The 14,839-nt window shown below is 45.3% G+C and overlaps 1 protein-coding gene across 1 annotated transcript in view; it reads left to right on the top strand.

Annotated features, from left to right (window-relative positions):
• Lhfpl6 (LHFPL tetraspan subfamily member 6) overlaps positions 1–10,758 on the top strand; it is a 196,637-nt gene extending 185,879 nt beyond the window's left edge. Inside the window, exon 4 of the mRNA XM_032898427.1 lies at positions 9,576–10,758. Coding sequence (XP_032754318.1) covers positions 9,576–9,694 — 119 coding nt within the window. The 3' untranslated portion in view covers positions 9,695–10,758. The remainder of the gene's footprint in view (positions 1–9,575) is intronic.
• Positions 10,759–14,839: the final 4,081 nt, after the last annotated feature.

The following is a 14,839-nucleotide window of genomic DNA, read 5'->3' as shown; positions in this document are numbered from 1 at the left end:
ACTCCTTTCATTCTACGGAAAGCATTGTTGCCCACATAGAGTATAAATCTATTTCACTTTGCCAGACTAGAGAGGCTTTGCCAGGAAAATGGGCCACCTGCCCAGGTGCTGCCCCTCTGTGGCTCCTCCCAGGGGGCTGGATTGGATCTTGTTCCCTCCTACCTTGGCACGGAGAGCCTGCACACAGGTCTAATTGACCTGTCACTTCACAACCAGATTACAGGGATAAGGCTAGAGTGTCTTCTTTGTCTCGGGTGATTTAATTTGTCAACTGTTGGCTCCATTGACTGTAGTTAGCTGTGATTCCCTTAGACAGGATGCAGTGAGAGTGCCGGGACCACGGAGATACTCGTGGTCACTCTCTTACACTGCCACATATGCCAGTGGGATGTAAGGGAAGATCAATATTTTGATTCAGAAATTTTTAGAATAAAAAATGATCCATGGACTATAACTGTTGCTAAATTGTACAATACTTGGGTAACACAGACACATGTCCCTGAATTTGACACCTCCGCCCACTTTGGAGAAGGAGTGGTCATTCTGTTAGGTTTTTATTTTGCATGTGGTTCATGCTTGTGTGCCCACACACATGTACATGTATATGCATGTATGTGCATATATGTGTGTGAGTGCAAGCGCATGTGTGCATGTATATGAGCATGTGTAGGAGTGTGAGTGTGTGTGCAAGAGTGTGTATGTACATGCACATGCGTGCATATGTGTATGGATGTGACTGCAAGCGCACATGTGTGCATATGTATGAGCATGTGTGTGAGCATGCATGTGTGTGCATGTGTGTGTGTGTGTGCGTGCATGTGTGTGCATATGTTGGGGTGGGCAGTGAGCTGCAGTGAGCTGCCTGTCTACACTCCCACTCTCTGACCCCAAGCCTGAGTAGTAAGTACAAATGCTATGCTCTGCTTTATGTGTATCCTGGGGAGCCAAGCTCAGTCTGGTATATGTGTGGTAGCATTTTACTGATGGAGCTGTCCCCCAGTCACATTGTTTATCAATTTCTTTCTATATAGATTTGCAATTATGAACCCTGCCCCCATTTGAGTATATCTGTGGATATGCATCTATAGCTCATTTTCTTAATGAAATTTGCTTAGTTTTGATTTTGAAATTATTCTATAAACACCACACATATCTTATCCATCCTTTGTCTCAACATGCTTGCAAGAAAAGGCGGGCAGGGTCTGTATGAAGGATTTGGAGAGAGATACCTGTCTTTCTGCAGTATTTAAGTCTATAGATTTCTTCTCTTTCCATTGATCCTTTGCTTTTTTTTGTCTTTGTTCTTCAAAAAAAAAAAAAAAGACAAAGGTAAGACGTGCTTCTTCTCTACCCGAACTTTACATATTAGTACACTAAGGCTCAAAATGTCACAGTGAAAGAGAATGTGACTTGAAGCCAGACATCTTACAAAGTCCTGACTCGGGCATCTGTGACAAGGCATGCTGGACGGTCAGGAATGTCCCTGTGAGGAAAGAGAAATATGCAAGGATGCCCTGGAACTCCTGTTCCTATGGCAGAGCACAAGATGGCACGCCCAGGATAGACAGATGGGTGGGGTGGGGTGGAGTGGGGTAGAATGTCAGTCAAGGTTTCATTAGGAAAGCAAATATTCAAAGCAACTAACATTATACAAAAAGAGGAGGAGGGGGAGAAAGAAGAAAAGGTGGAGAAAAACGGTTTATGTAGTTCACACCTTTGGAAGTTCAAGACTGGGTGAGCCTGCTGGTTTGGAGAGAGTGTATACACTACAGAATAATCACATTTTAAACTAGGACAAGAGGCGGGGCCACTGTGTTCCTTCTAGGGCCTGCAGTAACCTAAAGGCTTCCCACAAGAACCTGTTCCACCACTTATTCATGTTAGCCACATGATAACTCTCATTAACAGTAGCCCACAAGGGACAAACTTAAGCAAGTGGTGCCTGAACCATACCGAATGCCAGGTAGTCCAGTGACATGGGTGACCTGAGTTTTTCTGCTCCATTCTGTGTCTAACAAAGCCTGTTGGACCTGACTTCAGGCCCTGCACTGGCTCTCAAGGCAGGAGCTAGGATAGTCTGTCTCTGTCTGTACAACTGAGTGTGGAATTGGAACAATCCTCATGACCTTCATCATAGGATCAGCGTCAGGATGGCTAACGGCAGTGAGTTTAGAGCATGTCAAATGCTAGGTTTTCAAGCAAGGACTATCTGAGTTCCACAAGCCAGTTTACATTAGACCTGACCTGTTACTGTAGAATAAGCATCACGCAGCATCATACAGCATCACACAGCATCGCCATCTTGAACAGAGTTGCGGCCATTACCAGACAAAGACCCCCAGCAAGTCAGGGACATCCTGACAGTCCTTCATAGGAGGAGGGGATGGGCAGGGCCATTGATGCTCCTCTGAGATTCTTGCCTCCTGCACCCACGGACCCTCAAGGTGTAAGTAATCCTGCTCCAGCTATAGTGGCCATTAATGTGGGAATGCAGCTTCCATTACTAAGGGGAAAAGGTGACTTTATTCTGGAACTGACTATGAGAGTCTGTGATCTAGAAACAAGGATTTGGGTTAACCCAGATATCATACTCCAAGCAGGAAATATTTTCATGAAGTTGCATGAAAATACAGAAGAAAAGAAAGTTATGTCAAGGCACTTTTCAAATACTTGGTAGACACAGAGGGACGCTGGTTACAACAGGACAGGACAGTCTCTGCCGCAGACCTCAATTCTTAGCTTTGGGGTTGGTGGAAGTCGGTGATCTGTTAATGTTTCAGTTGATTGTCACAAGGTCGGACACAGAGGTCAACAGTGAGTGAGGGAGCTATAGATAGCTCAAGATAATGTTTTTGCAGCCCTCCACAAATGTCAATCCTCTTCAACCCTCCACAAATGTGAGAATCAATCTACTTTGTGTACTCTTCGACATACTGTGGCCTCTGAGTTCTTCTATTCTTGAGTTCACATGGCAGTCTCAGGAGATTGATTAACTGGAGGGGAAGGGGTACTGTTGGCTTCCAAACCATTTTGCTAGACTCTATCCAACAGTTACCTAGCAACAGCTTGCATCTCTGTCCACAGGTAGAGCCAGGAGTCAGGTGTATAAAACGACCACTTCTTAGTGTTCTCTCTCTCTCTCTCTCTCTCTCTCTCTCTCTCTCTCTCTCTCTCTCTCTCTCTCTCTGTCTCTCTCTCTGTCTCTCTCTCTCTCTCTCTCTCTCTGTCTCTCTCTCTCTGTCTCTATCTATCTATATATATATCTCTCTCTCTCTCTCTCTCTCTCTGTGTATATATATATATATATATATATATATATATATATAGATGTCTCCTCCCTTCCCCCACCAATAAATTTTCTTTATATTAGGTCTGCTAGTGGCTTGATTGCTGAGGGCGACACCTGGGCATGGGCCTGCAGAGGTGAGGCTCCTTCTCACCGTATTATACTGGTTTATAAATCACAACAGGTGCAGTCTATGCAGCTGTCAGGAGGTCACCTTGGCTCTGGTGGGACTTTTGGAGGATTATTCATATTGCTGTTGTCCATTGCCTGTAACCATGCTTCTGTGAATAAGCCTGATAAAACTGATCGGTTCCTCAACCTAGATTTGGTTGTGATCTGTTATTAGTACTCTACTTAGGGAGAAGAGATAGTCGCTCTTGTCTCCCCAAGAAAAACTAGTACAGGGCTTGATACAAACCCTACCGTCGGGTTACCAAGAGAGTGCCCTCTGTGGTATAAGTGGCTCCATGATTGGGTGCTAAGTCCTCAAAATGCAGATCCTTAATAACCGGATGCATCCAATGTGGACATGGGGAGAATCTTCTACAAAGAGGGGAGAAAACCAAAGGGTAAGAGAAAATGTGACATTTTCCCTCCAGCATGCAAGTTCCGACAAAGCAGGTGCACCTCACAAGAAGAGGAGAGTCAGCCTGGACCTTCCTCAGATAGCATCTGGCACTAAGAGAAAGTTCTATGATTAATTTAACCCAAGTTCACGGCCAAGTATGGCACTTGCTGGAGATACGGGGCAAGTTACTCATCTTGCAGGGGACTAGATATCTGCATCTGAGAAGTGAGAATCGTGTTGAGAAAGTACAAATGGATTTGCATCCCGTATTTCCTAAAAGAATCTTAGATGAAGAGGAGAAAATGAGGGGCCCCTCCCTGTTTAGCCCCTGGCCTGTGGTCTTCCTCCGACAACTGTTACACAATTATAAATGTTAAATTTCTACCTGCAGCCCTGGCACAGTATATGATATATACTCCTGGCACAAATGGGTATCAGTTGCCTTCAGGGATCCTAGGCACTTAACCAAGTACCAGAATACAGAACCAGCAACCTAGGCAGTTAATCAAGTACCAGAATACAGAACCAGCAACCTAGGCACTTAACCAAGTACCAGAATACAGAACCAGAGTCCAGCCAATGCAATCTCATCCGGAGTGTGAAACAAGAGTTGAGCTAATTCGGGAAAAGGTAGAGGTTATATTACACAGTCAAAGATGAGAAAGAAGATCAGGAGAACTCTAGGAGGCGGATCCAGTCTTTTAGTTCTTCTCTTGTCTCTTAGTCCTCCCAAAAGCTTCGCAAATAGGACTAAATTGAATCGCCCTCAAAAGCCAGCCACACCTTGCCTCGCCCTGTCCCCCACCGGAGCTGCCCTGGAACGCTGCCAGTCAGCCTTTGTCTGTGGACTTGGCAGCTGGCTGTGCTGTGCTGCTTTCTGTCCCATTAACCTCTATTTTATCTGTCAGGAGTGGTATTCCCCATTGTTGAAAGCAGCAATTTGCCAACAGGCAGGCTTGGCGTCCTGTGTGATGGGGCATCATGGAGAGCAAGGAGGGAAAGCTTAAACAGATCTGCTTCTCTAATTTCCTGAAAGATCACAGACCAAACTTGCCCTCTAGTAAAATGCTTTCTGTTTGCATTATAATAACAAGCGTTTATTGCCCTGAGGAGGGGGGAGAGGCCAGGAGAGAACGGCCCCTATTTCCTGGTTTAATTTGGTTCCCTTACAACTCAGCATAATCCTGCTATTTAAAACATTGGAATTTAAAGACCTCCCCTTTGCTAATGGCCTAATGTATCCCAAAAGACATTTTTCTTCTGCGACTGTGAAACACGGTGATAATATCTAAGTTACCAGTGTTGCATGTTGGGTTTTAAGCATAATATCATGATCAGAGTAGATTTTCTACTTTCCCTTACCTTTGAACAAGTCTGGGCTTTATTGTCAAGTCTACGACCAGCAGATCTAATCCCTCATACACAGTTTTAGAAAGTGCAACTTTACATTCCTCTCTTTATGAGGAAACAACAGCAGCAAAACATAAAAACAAAAAAAACTCCTCCTCTTTCCCATTAATATATTCACTCACATATTCACTTTATATCCTGATCATGAGCCCCTCCTCTCAGTCCCATCTTCCCCTTCACCTCTGAGAAAGGGGAGGTCCACCCCGAGTATCAACCCACCCTGGCACCTCAAATTATTGCAGCACTAGACACGTCCTCTCCCACTGAGGCCAGACAAGACATCCCAGTTGGACAAACAGGATCCACAGGAAGGCAACAGAATCAGGGTAAACCCCTCCTCCACTTGCTGTGGCTCCTACACGAAGACCACACTGCACATCTGTTACACATGTGTCACCAAAGAGCCCTTGATGTTCTTTGGTGAGTGGTTCAGTCTCTGGAAACCCCCAAGGGTCCAGGTTAGTTGACTCTGCTAGTCTTGGAAAGTCCCTATCCCCTCCAGGCTCCTCAATCCTTCCTCCAACTCTTCCACAGAGTTCCAGGGCTGATGTTTGGCTGTGGGTCTCTGCATCTGATTTGGCTAGTTTGATAGACTCCTATATTTTTTATTTAATACAAATACTACAAAGTACTAAACCACCTTTGAAACAGTAGTTATTTAGTTCATGAGTGAGTAAATGGAGTTCTTTGTGTCTGAAAGAATGGGATACTTTTCTTTTAAAGCAAACGAAATCTTAGTTTCTCATACTGGCCCTTAACCAGTTACTGAACTTTAATCACAAAGCTAACATGGCATGTGTCAGAGGACATTTTTTTTTTTTTATCCTAAAACGTTTTGAGAACCTTTATTTACTTTCTACCCAGTGTTCATTCACCTGGTCTCCTGGGTTGACTGTGTGTTTTAAGAAACAAGGGGGTGATAAGTCACAGTACACAGGGCCAAAACGAAGAATGGAGTTTGCCCCAGGAGGGTGGTAACCTCACAGGGGCAGGGCTGGTGTGAGGCAGATACTACATTTGCCTCCACGCCCACCCCTGGCTATCTCTTCTCTGCTCTATCCTTAGTCACACAAGCTAGCACAGCTTGAGTGAGGGGTGCACGGTGAGTGGGGTCATTAAGCCCTTGACAACTGAAGACGTGTCCCAGGCTCTCTGATAAAATCAGTTCGTCAGAGCAGACCTTCAGGTGGACATTTAGGACCTCTGCCAAGGTGAGCTTGGAAGAGAACTAAGTCAGTAGTGCTCAGAGTGCAAGCATAAGGACCGTGTGAAGGGCCTGCCCTGGGAGAACCATGCAGATCTCTGGGGCTTGCTGACCATCTGCCTTGCCTACTCAAGTGAGCAGTGGGCCAAAGAGAGAACCTGACCCAACAAACAAGGTGGACAGCTCCTCCTGAAAAATAGCAATCAAGGTTGGCCTCTGGCTCCCAGATGCACATGTGTACTCAGGTACCCATACAGGTGAACACACACATGAAATATGCCACAGAGAAGGCAGGCAGGCAGGAACACACCAAAGGTGGTGAAGGACTAAACATCGAGCATGGGTACAGTTTGATGTAAGAATCAGCTGAAACTTTCAGGTGCTCTGGAAGATTCCATATGGTATAGAACCTGTCCCTGTAGGGCTAAGAAGCCACCAGCGTTGACCCTGATAGCCAGTTCTGAGTCCCCCATTGACTACAGTCATGTCAGAGACAAGCACAGCTATCTGAGTAGAGGAAAGTTGTCTCTAGTCTCTCATGGACCCCTGAGTGTGCGTGGTACAGTGTAAGTTGTTAGAGGTCAAATACAAACAGATGTTGGTGACTTGTGCCTAGAGCCAGCCAAGAGAGCCAGAGGACTGTGGTGCACGATGCTATCAGCTGCAGCTCCCTGCCAGCTAAAGGCTCCTAGAGTTGAAACTTACCGACTCCTGTGCAGGAAACAATTAGAGTGATATCACCCCTCGCCCTGGCTCTGAGATAATCGGCCCTTTGGTGGTTCTCTTTTATCATCCTTAATAGATGTAACATACAGCCACATGCACATCCTCAAGTAACTACCCAGGCCAGGTATGCTTTCCTGAGAATGTCTGATAATTAATATACTCAGCCTTCTGCATTAGGTCGTAGGACCATGCATAGGTCAATACCTGTTAATAATGAGCGATGGATCGCCGTCCTCATTATGCGCCCTGTGTGGAGCAGAGAGACCACACATTCTGCTGACTCTTTGAAAGGTTCTAAACCACTGGTTACTCTGAGCTGCCTACTAATCCTCCCTCCTAGATTTATTTAATATGGCTAACGAATCATTCGCAGGGGCCATGGTTCCCAAGACTCACAGCCTGTGGTTGTCAGTAAATGTGGTCATGAAGCAGGGATCCTGTCACCCTTGAAAAATGCTCCCCCCATTGACCAGTATGAAGCAGGGTCACTGTGCCTCGGGACCTGCCCCAAGCTGGAGATTTGATCCTTCTGAATATATTATCCTGTTAAATACGGCACAGCCTGTGGGAGGCAGAAATGCATGCTTGGGTTGGAAATTTTCCCTTTAAAGTTCAGTGCCAAAACAGAACTAGAGTTACTCTTAAAATAAAGTCTCAGACTTTTCTGGAGCCTGGATGCCTGCCTGCTTCCTTCCTTTCTGTTTTTCCTTTACCTTGCTTTCTCACTCAGCAGTGGTTTACTGAGTGCAGGGGGTGGGTCAAGCTCCACGGGCAGACATGTGGGAGGGGAACAAAGGCATGCAAAGATCACCCCCACTTCTTGAAACTTCCGGTCTGAGAGAGATGTCTGCCTTTGTTCTCTACCACACCTCCGCCCACAGGGCTAAGACAAGGCAGGACCTCACACAGCTGGGTCTTGTACATAGGGCAAGCTAGACACCGACTGTAACTATAGTTAAGACAGTTGGGTGGCCCGATAGATCTACTGTCTTTGTATTTTTGATAGTGAGATATTTTTATAATAATTATTATTATTATTATTACTATTATTATTATTATTACTACTACTACTATTATAACTATTATATAAATGAACAGAGCTAAACTGGCTAACTTGAAAAAAAAGGAACACGGTTTTCTCTGAGGTTGGTATGTTCCATCCCTGTTAGATCCAAGTGTGTTGGTTTCTGACATAACACGTAAGCAAGAAGAATAAAAAAGAGGCAGCTGCCTGCTATTGGAAGATGATAAAAGTGGAGAAAAGAGGGATAGGTTCTGAATATGCAGCTCAGGCACAGGTACTTGCCCAGTGTGCCCAGGGGTCCATCCCCACCACAGCTTCCCAAACCCCCATAAAGTAAAGGAAGTAAAGGAAGGCTGTAAAGAGGAATAACTAGACCTAAGAACAGAAAGGACACTGAGCAATGGAATAACACATAGAATAACTCCGATGTCACTACAAAACAAGATGGCTGCCATGGCAACTCATGCCTCTAAGGCCAGCACCATCGAAACTGAGGTGGAAAGGCTGAGTTGAGTGACAGTCTGGACCATGTACTCAGACCATTTCACAAACAAAGGCTGCCCTCACCAAAGTTCACAAGCATGGAGTCCCACTCCACCAATCCCAGGTAGACTATTTACACTTTTTGATCTTGTGCTGGTTTGAACCCTGCCTCCAGTCCTGGATACTTAACATGATCTTGAAGGCACTTGTTTCCAGTCTCCTTGTCAACTACACCCCACCTCCCAGCACGGTGAGAAAAATCAACCCAGCGGGCATATGGTGAAGAAATGTAATCTTTTAGGGTTTCAAGTCTGCCATTACTACTCTGGGCAGTGAGGATCTATTTGGGCTCTGGTCTTGGTGTTCTCATCTCCATGGACATTGAACTGAAAGTGGGTTTTGGCCTGAGGACAATCTGGGAGGCCTTGTTTTCTAATTTAGGTCACAGAGCGCAGGTCATTCGACGCATTCCGCATGTGTCACTGTGCCTACTTGAATGTTGTCCTTCCAATGGGCCCCCTCCTCAGGAGGACTCTTCCTCTAGTTTAAATGTTGCCCTGTCACACTTTAATATGCGTGCGGGTCTGGGCTAAGATGTCAGGTGAGAACAGATACCATCACTGCCCCTGTGCTTGTGGTTGTTAGTCCTTTTGGGGGGTAGTCTTTAGTCCTAGCTGGCATGTGGCACTGAGCCAGGGACCTATGGAGATGAGCACACCCATTCCTCCATCCTTCCTTCTCATGGTAGCGTTCGCTGCAAGTGAGGACTCCTTGTCATCAGCGGATCTGTCAAGGTGCACACAGTGGAAGATAAACCATCCTCCTCAGAGGCATCCTCACCTTGTCTGCTTTTCTCTCCTTGCTCTGTCCTTAGGCAAGTGTGAAATCGGCTGGGCCTACTACTGCACCGGGGCCGGGGCTGCAGCTGCCATGCTGCTGTGCACATGGCTGGCGTGCTTCTCAGGCAAGAAGCAAAAGCACTACCCCTACTGAGGCCATGAGGAGCAAGCTGAGGAGAGGACAGACACCAGAGACGGAAGGGCCCGAAGCATCCCGCGACTTTCACAAGGTGGAATAGCGGTTGTAAATGCAGAACAGTGTTAATGTAATGAGATTTGGTTGAATCTGGAACATTCTGTAGGAAGGGAGGGTGGTGGGGACATTGTCAAAAGCATGGAGAATAGGGGATGATGGACCAAAGGCTAAAACATGGCAGGACATTGGTGTTTCTGTTCCACAGAGTAGCGTTAATGTATATCACACACACAGCAAATCTATATATGCAAACGAGGATCTCATTTTCGTTCTCCTTCAAAAAGATGAGGACTAGGGGAGTCAAAAGGGCTAGTAGAAACAGTATTATCTTAGGAAGCAGGATGAGCACCCTGCAGACATTCCCTGTAGATGAGGACTGAGCCTGAAAGCACATGAGCACGTGCACACATATGCACACATATGCACACATGTGCACACATATGCACAGGTCATATGCACACATCATATTCACACATCACATGCACACACCATATGCACAAGTCATATGCATACATTGCAAGCATACGTCACACACACAGGTCATCACGCCACTGCACAGGGGGTCAGCTGTGTACTGTTGCTCCTGTTTCTTTTTTTAAAATATACATCAGTACAGCATCATCGCCAAGCATACATTAAGCCTAGTCCATGGACCAATATGCCACTGTATCAGTATTTTTGATATCCTGCATAAACCATGCCCACAGCATATCTTTGGTGTTTATGCAGATCCTTAGAGGAAAGCCTTCGCATTTCAAAGACATCCAGTAGTGATCTGAGTAGCTTCTGCTGTAGTAACCTTATGAAGAACAGGACAGCTTTTGTCTCCTGTAGGTGAGAATTCAGTTGCAGACTTGAGAGTGAAGAGAGCTCTTTCTCCATTTATTGGATCTTCTTTTCTTTTCTCCATTATTCTACTGTGCTATACCATAATTATTTCAATATTCATTTTGTAAAGGGAAAAAAAAGTACTATTTTGTTTGTATTTGAAAGCTCTGTGAATAAATTCTCTTTGATCAATACCTCCCTGAGTCGCTGAGTCTTAATTCACTTACCAGGTTTGCCTAATCTCTTAAGTAATGCCTGTCCACCATGGTGGGCAGCTCTGTTGGTCTGATTTCTTCCTCAAAGGCCTCCCTTAGTCCCTTCACTAATTATTCCACCAAGCCCTATACGCACAAAGCGCATGAAAGGTGTCTACTATACTTTTAGCTAGATTCTCTGCCACTTTGCCTCATTTGGAGCTCAGTCACGACAGATTCTCAGAAGAGTTTCAGGACTGTTACACATAAATTTTGGAATACAGGCAGGGTTCCAACATGATCTAGGACTTCAAGATGGACATCACAAGCAGTATGCCACATGCTGCCTTCCCACTGTCCAGGGGGTGTTGCGCGTGTTCTGAACTCCAACTCTGGGGTTGCTCACCCTACTCTCCCCCAAGGCTCTTGGCCACTTGAGCAGTACCTGTCTCCTACTGTGGCCCCAACAGTAAGCCTTGATTTGAGGGGGAGCCTTCCATCTATCAATGTCTCCTTAGTAGAACCAGCCCTTTCAGGAGCAAAGGTTGCATGCCAGATAATGGATGCATTCTGAATTAAGCATTAGTTATTGTGCATATCCCTAAAACGCCACCCTCACTGTGGGGATGCTGGTCCACCATGCGGCTGGCCTCCACGCTAGCTTAACTCAAACAGCACGGTTTTCTGTGACTCTCCTCCATTCTCTTCCTCCAGGCAGCTGCCAAGATTTACAGCTTGCTGCTCCAGGGTTCCCCTCTTGAACCCTAATAAAATGGTCCTCTCTGAATAAATGCTAGCTTGGCTCGATGTTCAGAAAAAAAAATCCATTTGGTTTTCAAACTACATACACATCATGTTTAGAAATTGAACGTTCTTACTATCTATGCATGGAAGTATTTTCTGTAGTGCGCACACATTTCTCAACTTAACCTGAATTAGCATTGTAGATTTCAAAGTCCACACTGCCTCCTGGCCCTTCCCCACCCACTAGCTACTCATCCTCCTTACAAACCGTATGACCTTTCCATGCCCCACATCCCTAGCCCGGGCCATGTCCAGTCTGTCTCTTTTTCTCTCTGCTCTTCTAGATACCTCTGGATATTCTGTCTGTCTATCCACAATGTAAACCTTCCTCCTAATAGAGCAGCCATTTTGGCTTTCTTTTTCTGCACTCTTCTTTTATACGCTAGTGCGATGGCCCAGCAGATAAAGTAGTTGCCACACAAACAGGGCGATTTGAGTTTGATCCCTAGAAGCCATGAGACAGAATTAGCTCCTGAAAGGTGCCCTTGGGCCTCTACACACACGCATGCATGCCTGCCTTCACATGTACAATAATAGTGATAAATAAAACAAACCTAACAAAAAAAGAATTTCACAGGCTGTTAGGTCAGCAGTGCAGTGGTCGGCTGACATGTGTACTCTCCCACTCTGAAATCTCACACACACTACCCTGGAAGTTTGATCCCCAGTGTCTTGCTCACCTTCTCCTACACAAAAGTATGTGTGTGCATGCATGCGTGTGTATGTGTGTGTGTGTGTGCATATGTACACACACACACACATACATACATATATATATATATATATATATATATATATATAGTTATTCTCATCTTTATAAACCAACATATACAATGCGAGTGAAGCAAAACTAGACCAAGCTACATGTTCGACAAAACGTTATATACAGAATACATTTAAAACTATTGCGGGTGAATGATTTTCAAAATTCAGTATTTTAAATGAGCAAAACCTTGATTAAGTTGTTTCTAAACATTTGAAAGACAGTCAACAAAATCAGATGACAAGAAAATGGACTCGCAGCACCACGATGGAGTCACAGACCCCATCCCAGGTGAGTAAGAGTAAAAGTACTGACAACCCTACACATTGAGGGGCCCTCGGCTTCACAGTTAAAGGACAACAGGCACAGTTCCATCCACAATGTTGAGCATAGGAACATGCACCCTCCTGGGTATTTGTACTCTCAAAAACACAAACAAGAACCTATGGCCACAAAGTGACTACGGAAGAATGTAGAATAACCTGATTCGGTCTCACAGACATTGTGACGGAACCCAAGACAGCAGACACGCAAGGTCGTATGTTGACAGAAACTGCAGCAGTAGCTGGAGAGGGAGAGACGCTCACTAAATAATCTGCTGCCCTCAGCCGTTCAAGCAACCCCAACTAAACCCGCTGGGTCACACATTCAGAAAAAACAGGAAGGCAAGATGGGGTGGCTGGGAAGAAGGGGGTCAACAGGAATAGTAGACGGTGAGTGAGGGAGGTGAATAGGATCCACATGGGGGGGGTGTGATCCTGTCAAAACCATAAGGAATGACGGCAGTGGTAACTTGAGTATGGTGATAGCTGCCACCTCGGCTTTTGGAACATTGTTTTGAGAGAACAGGAATCCAAAGCTCCCCTCAGCTGTATAGCAAGTTCAAGACCAACCCGAGATAAAAGCTTTTGTCTCAAAAAATAGAAGCAAACAGAAGCTGGTGGGATGGCTTTGTGGTGAAGAGCACTTGCTCTTCTTGCAGAGGACTAGACTTCCAGTACCCACATTGCCTATAGCTGAAGCACCATGTGATCTGTCACCCTCTCTCTCTTCTGGCCTGTGCAGGTAATGCCATGTATGTGTGCACACAGGCATGTACACACACACACACACACACACACACACACACACATGCACTCTCTCTCTCTCTCTCTCTCACTCACACACACAAATAAAAATAAAATAAGCAGACAAAAAGATGGCAACTATTACTACTCTATGGGAGTGGGGACAAGATATCAAGTACTAAGGATATGGGAAACTCCCTAGGCTGGCAGACACACCCAATGTATTTTGTTTGAGGGGCACAAACGCTTGCCAAAGCCCACGAATTTGTTCTCATGAAATCTGCATGTTATTGGAGGATGAGGAAGAGTTCGAAGCACTCTGTGTTCCATGCTATGGGAAAAAAAATTTAAACCTGATCCTGAGAGCAGCAGAGAGTTTGAAGAAGAGGGTAAAGAAGTCTGAAGAGCCTGTGTGTGCTCAGGAGATTGCTGGGGTCAGGGAGAGGGAAAGAAGCAGGAGAGGAAGGAGCAGATACTCAAGGACTTGGTGTGGTGCCTGCAAGGTAGAGGCCCAGGGAGCAGTTGAAGACCAAGGCCTGAAGCTAGGGACACTTGCTGGATTCCTGTGACTGGAGAAAAGGGGAAATGGATGCAGATGAGGCTTTAAACTTTAAGGAACAGCATCACTGAACATCAGCCCCTTCTGTTACAGTGACACAGCCTGAACAAGCAGAAGTGAATAGCCGAAGTCCCTTTCCTGCCCCACATTGTGACATTGAGCTAACTACTCTGTCCTCTTCTTTGAATAGCAAGCAGCATACTCTGGCCTTAGCTCAGTAGTCCATCCTATGACTCCATCTCAACACTCAGGGATTCCCCTGAAGCACACCTCAGAAGTTCTCCACCTCAGACTGCACATCAAATGTCCCTAATAAACACAGCTTACCTGAAAAGGAACTTTGCTGCCAGGCCTCAAAACTATGTAAAGTATATATAAATACTAAAATAACATCAAATTCACCATTAACTTGTGTGCTCCGGTACTGAGCACTTAAATCTCAGTGTTTTAGGTCTTTTCTACATCACTGGTTACCTAGGCAACCTCACAATGTTTATGGCTTTGATGACATCATTTATTAAGCCTCCTGCTGCACAAATGTAGCATTTAGACTTCACAAACACACATACACACACATCTTTGCCCAAACCCAGTCTTTTGCCTAAACCAGATATCTTCAGTTTGTCTGTCTGTCGTACTTCTGTGGAAGAAGTTAGTACTGCCAGAAAGCTGTTGACCTTGTCACTGTCCTGGTTCTCGTATATGGACACTATGTTAATCTGGTTACTTATGACTGATCTGAACCCAGACCAATCTTAACTTCAAGTTCTTATTAGACCTCTTGCCTGTTCTTAGGATGTTTAGGTAGGGTAAAGGTGACAAGCATCCCGCCACAAATGCACTATTGCCTGCGATGTTATACCTAGAGGAAGTCTTCAACAGCCTTGT

This window comes from Rattus rattus, chromosome 3 (genome assembly GCF_011064425.1).
Source record: "Rattus rattus isolate New Zealand chromosome 3, Rrattus_CSIRO_v1, whole genome shotgun sequence".
NCBI classification, from domain to species: domain Eukaryota; kingdom Metazoa; phylum Chordata; class Mammalia; order Rodentia; family Muridae; genus Rattus; species Rattus rattus.
This window is presented reverse-complemented; position numbering and strand designations above follow the sequence as displayed.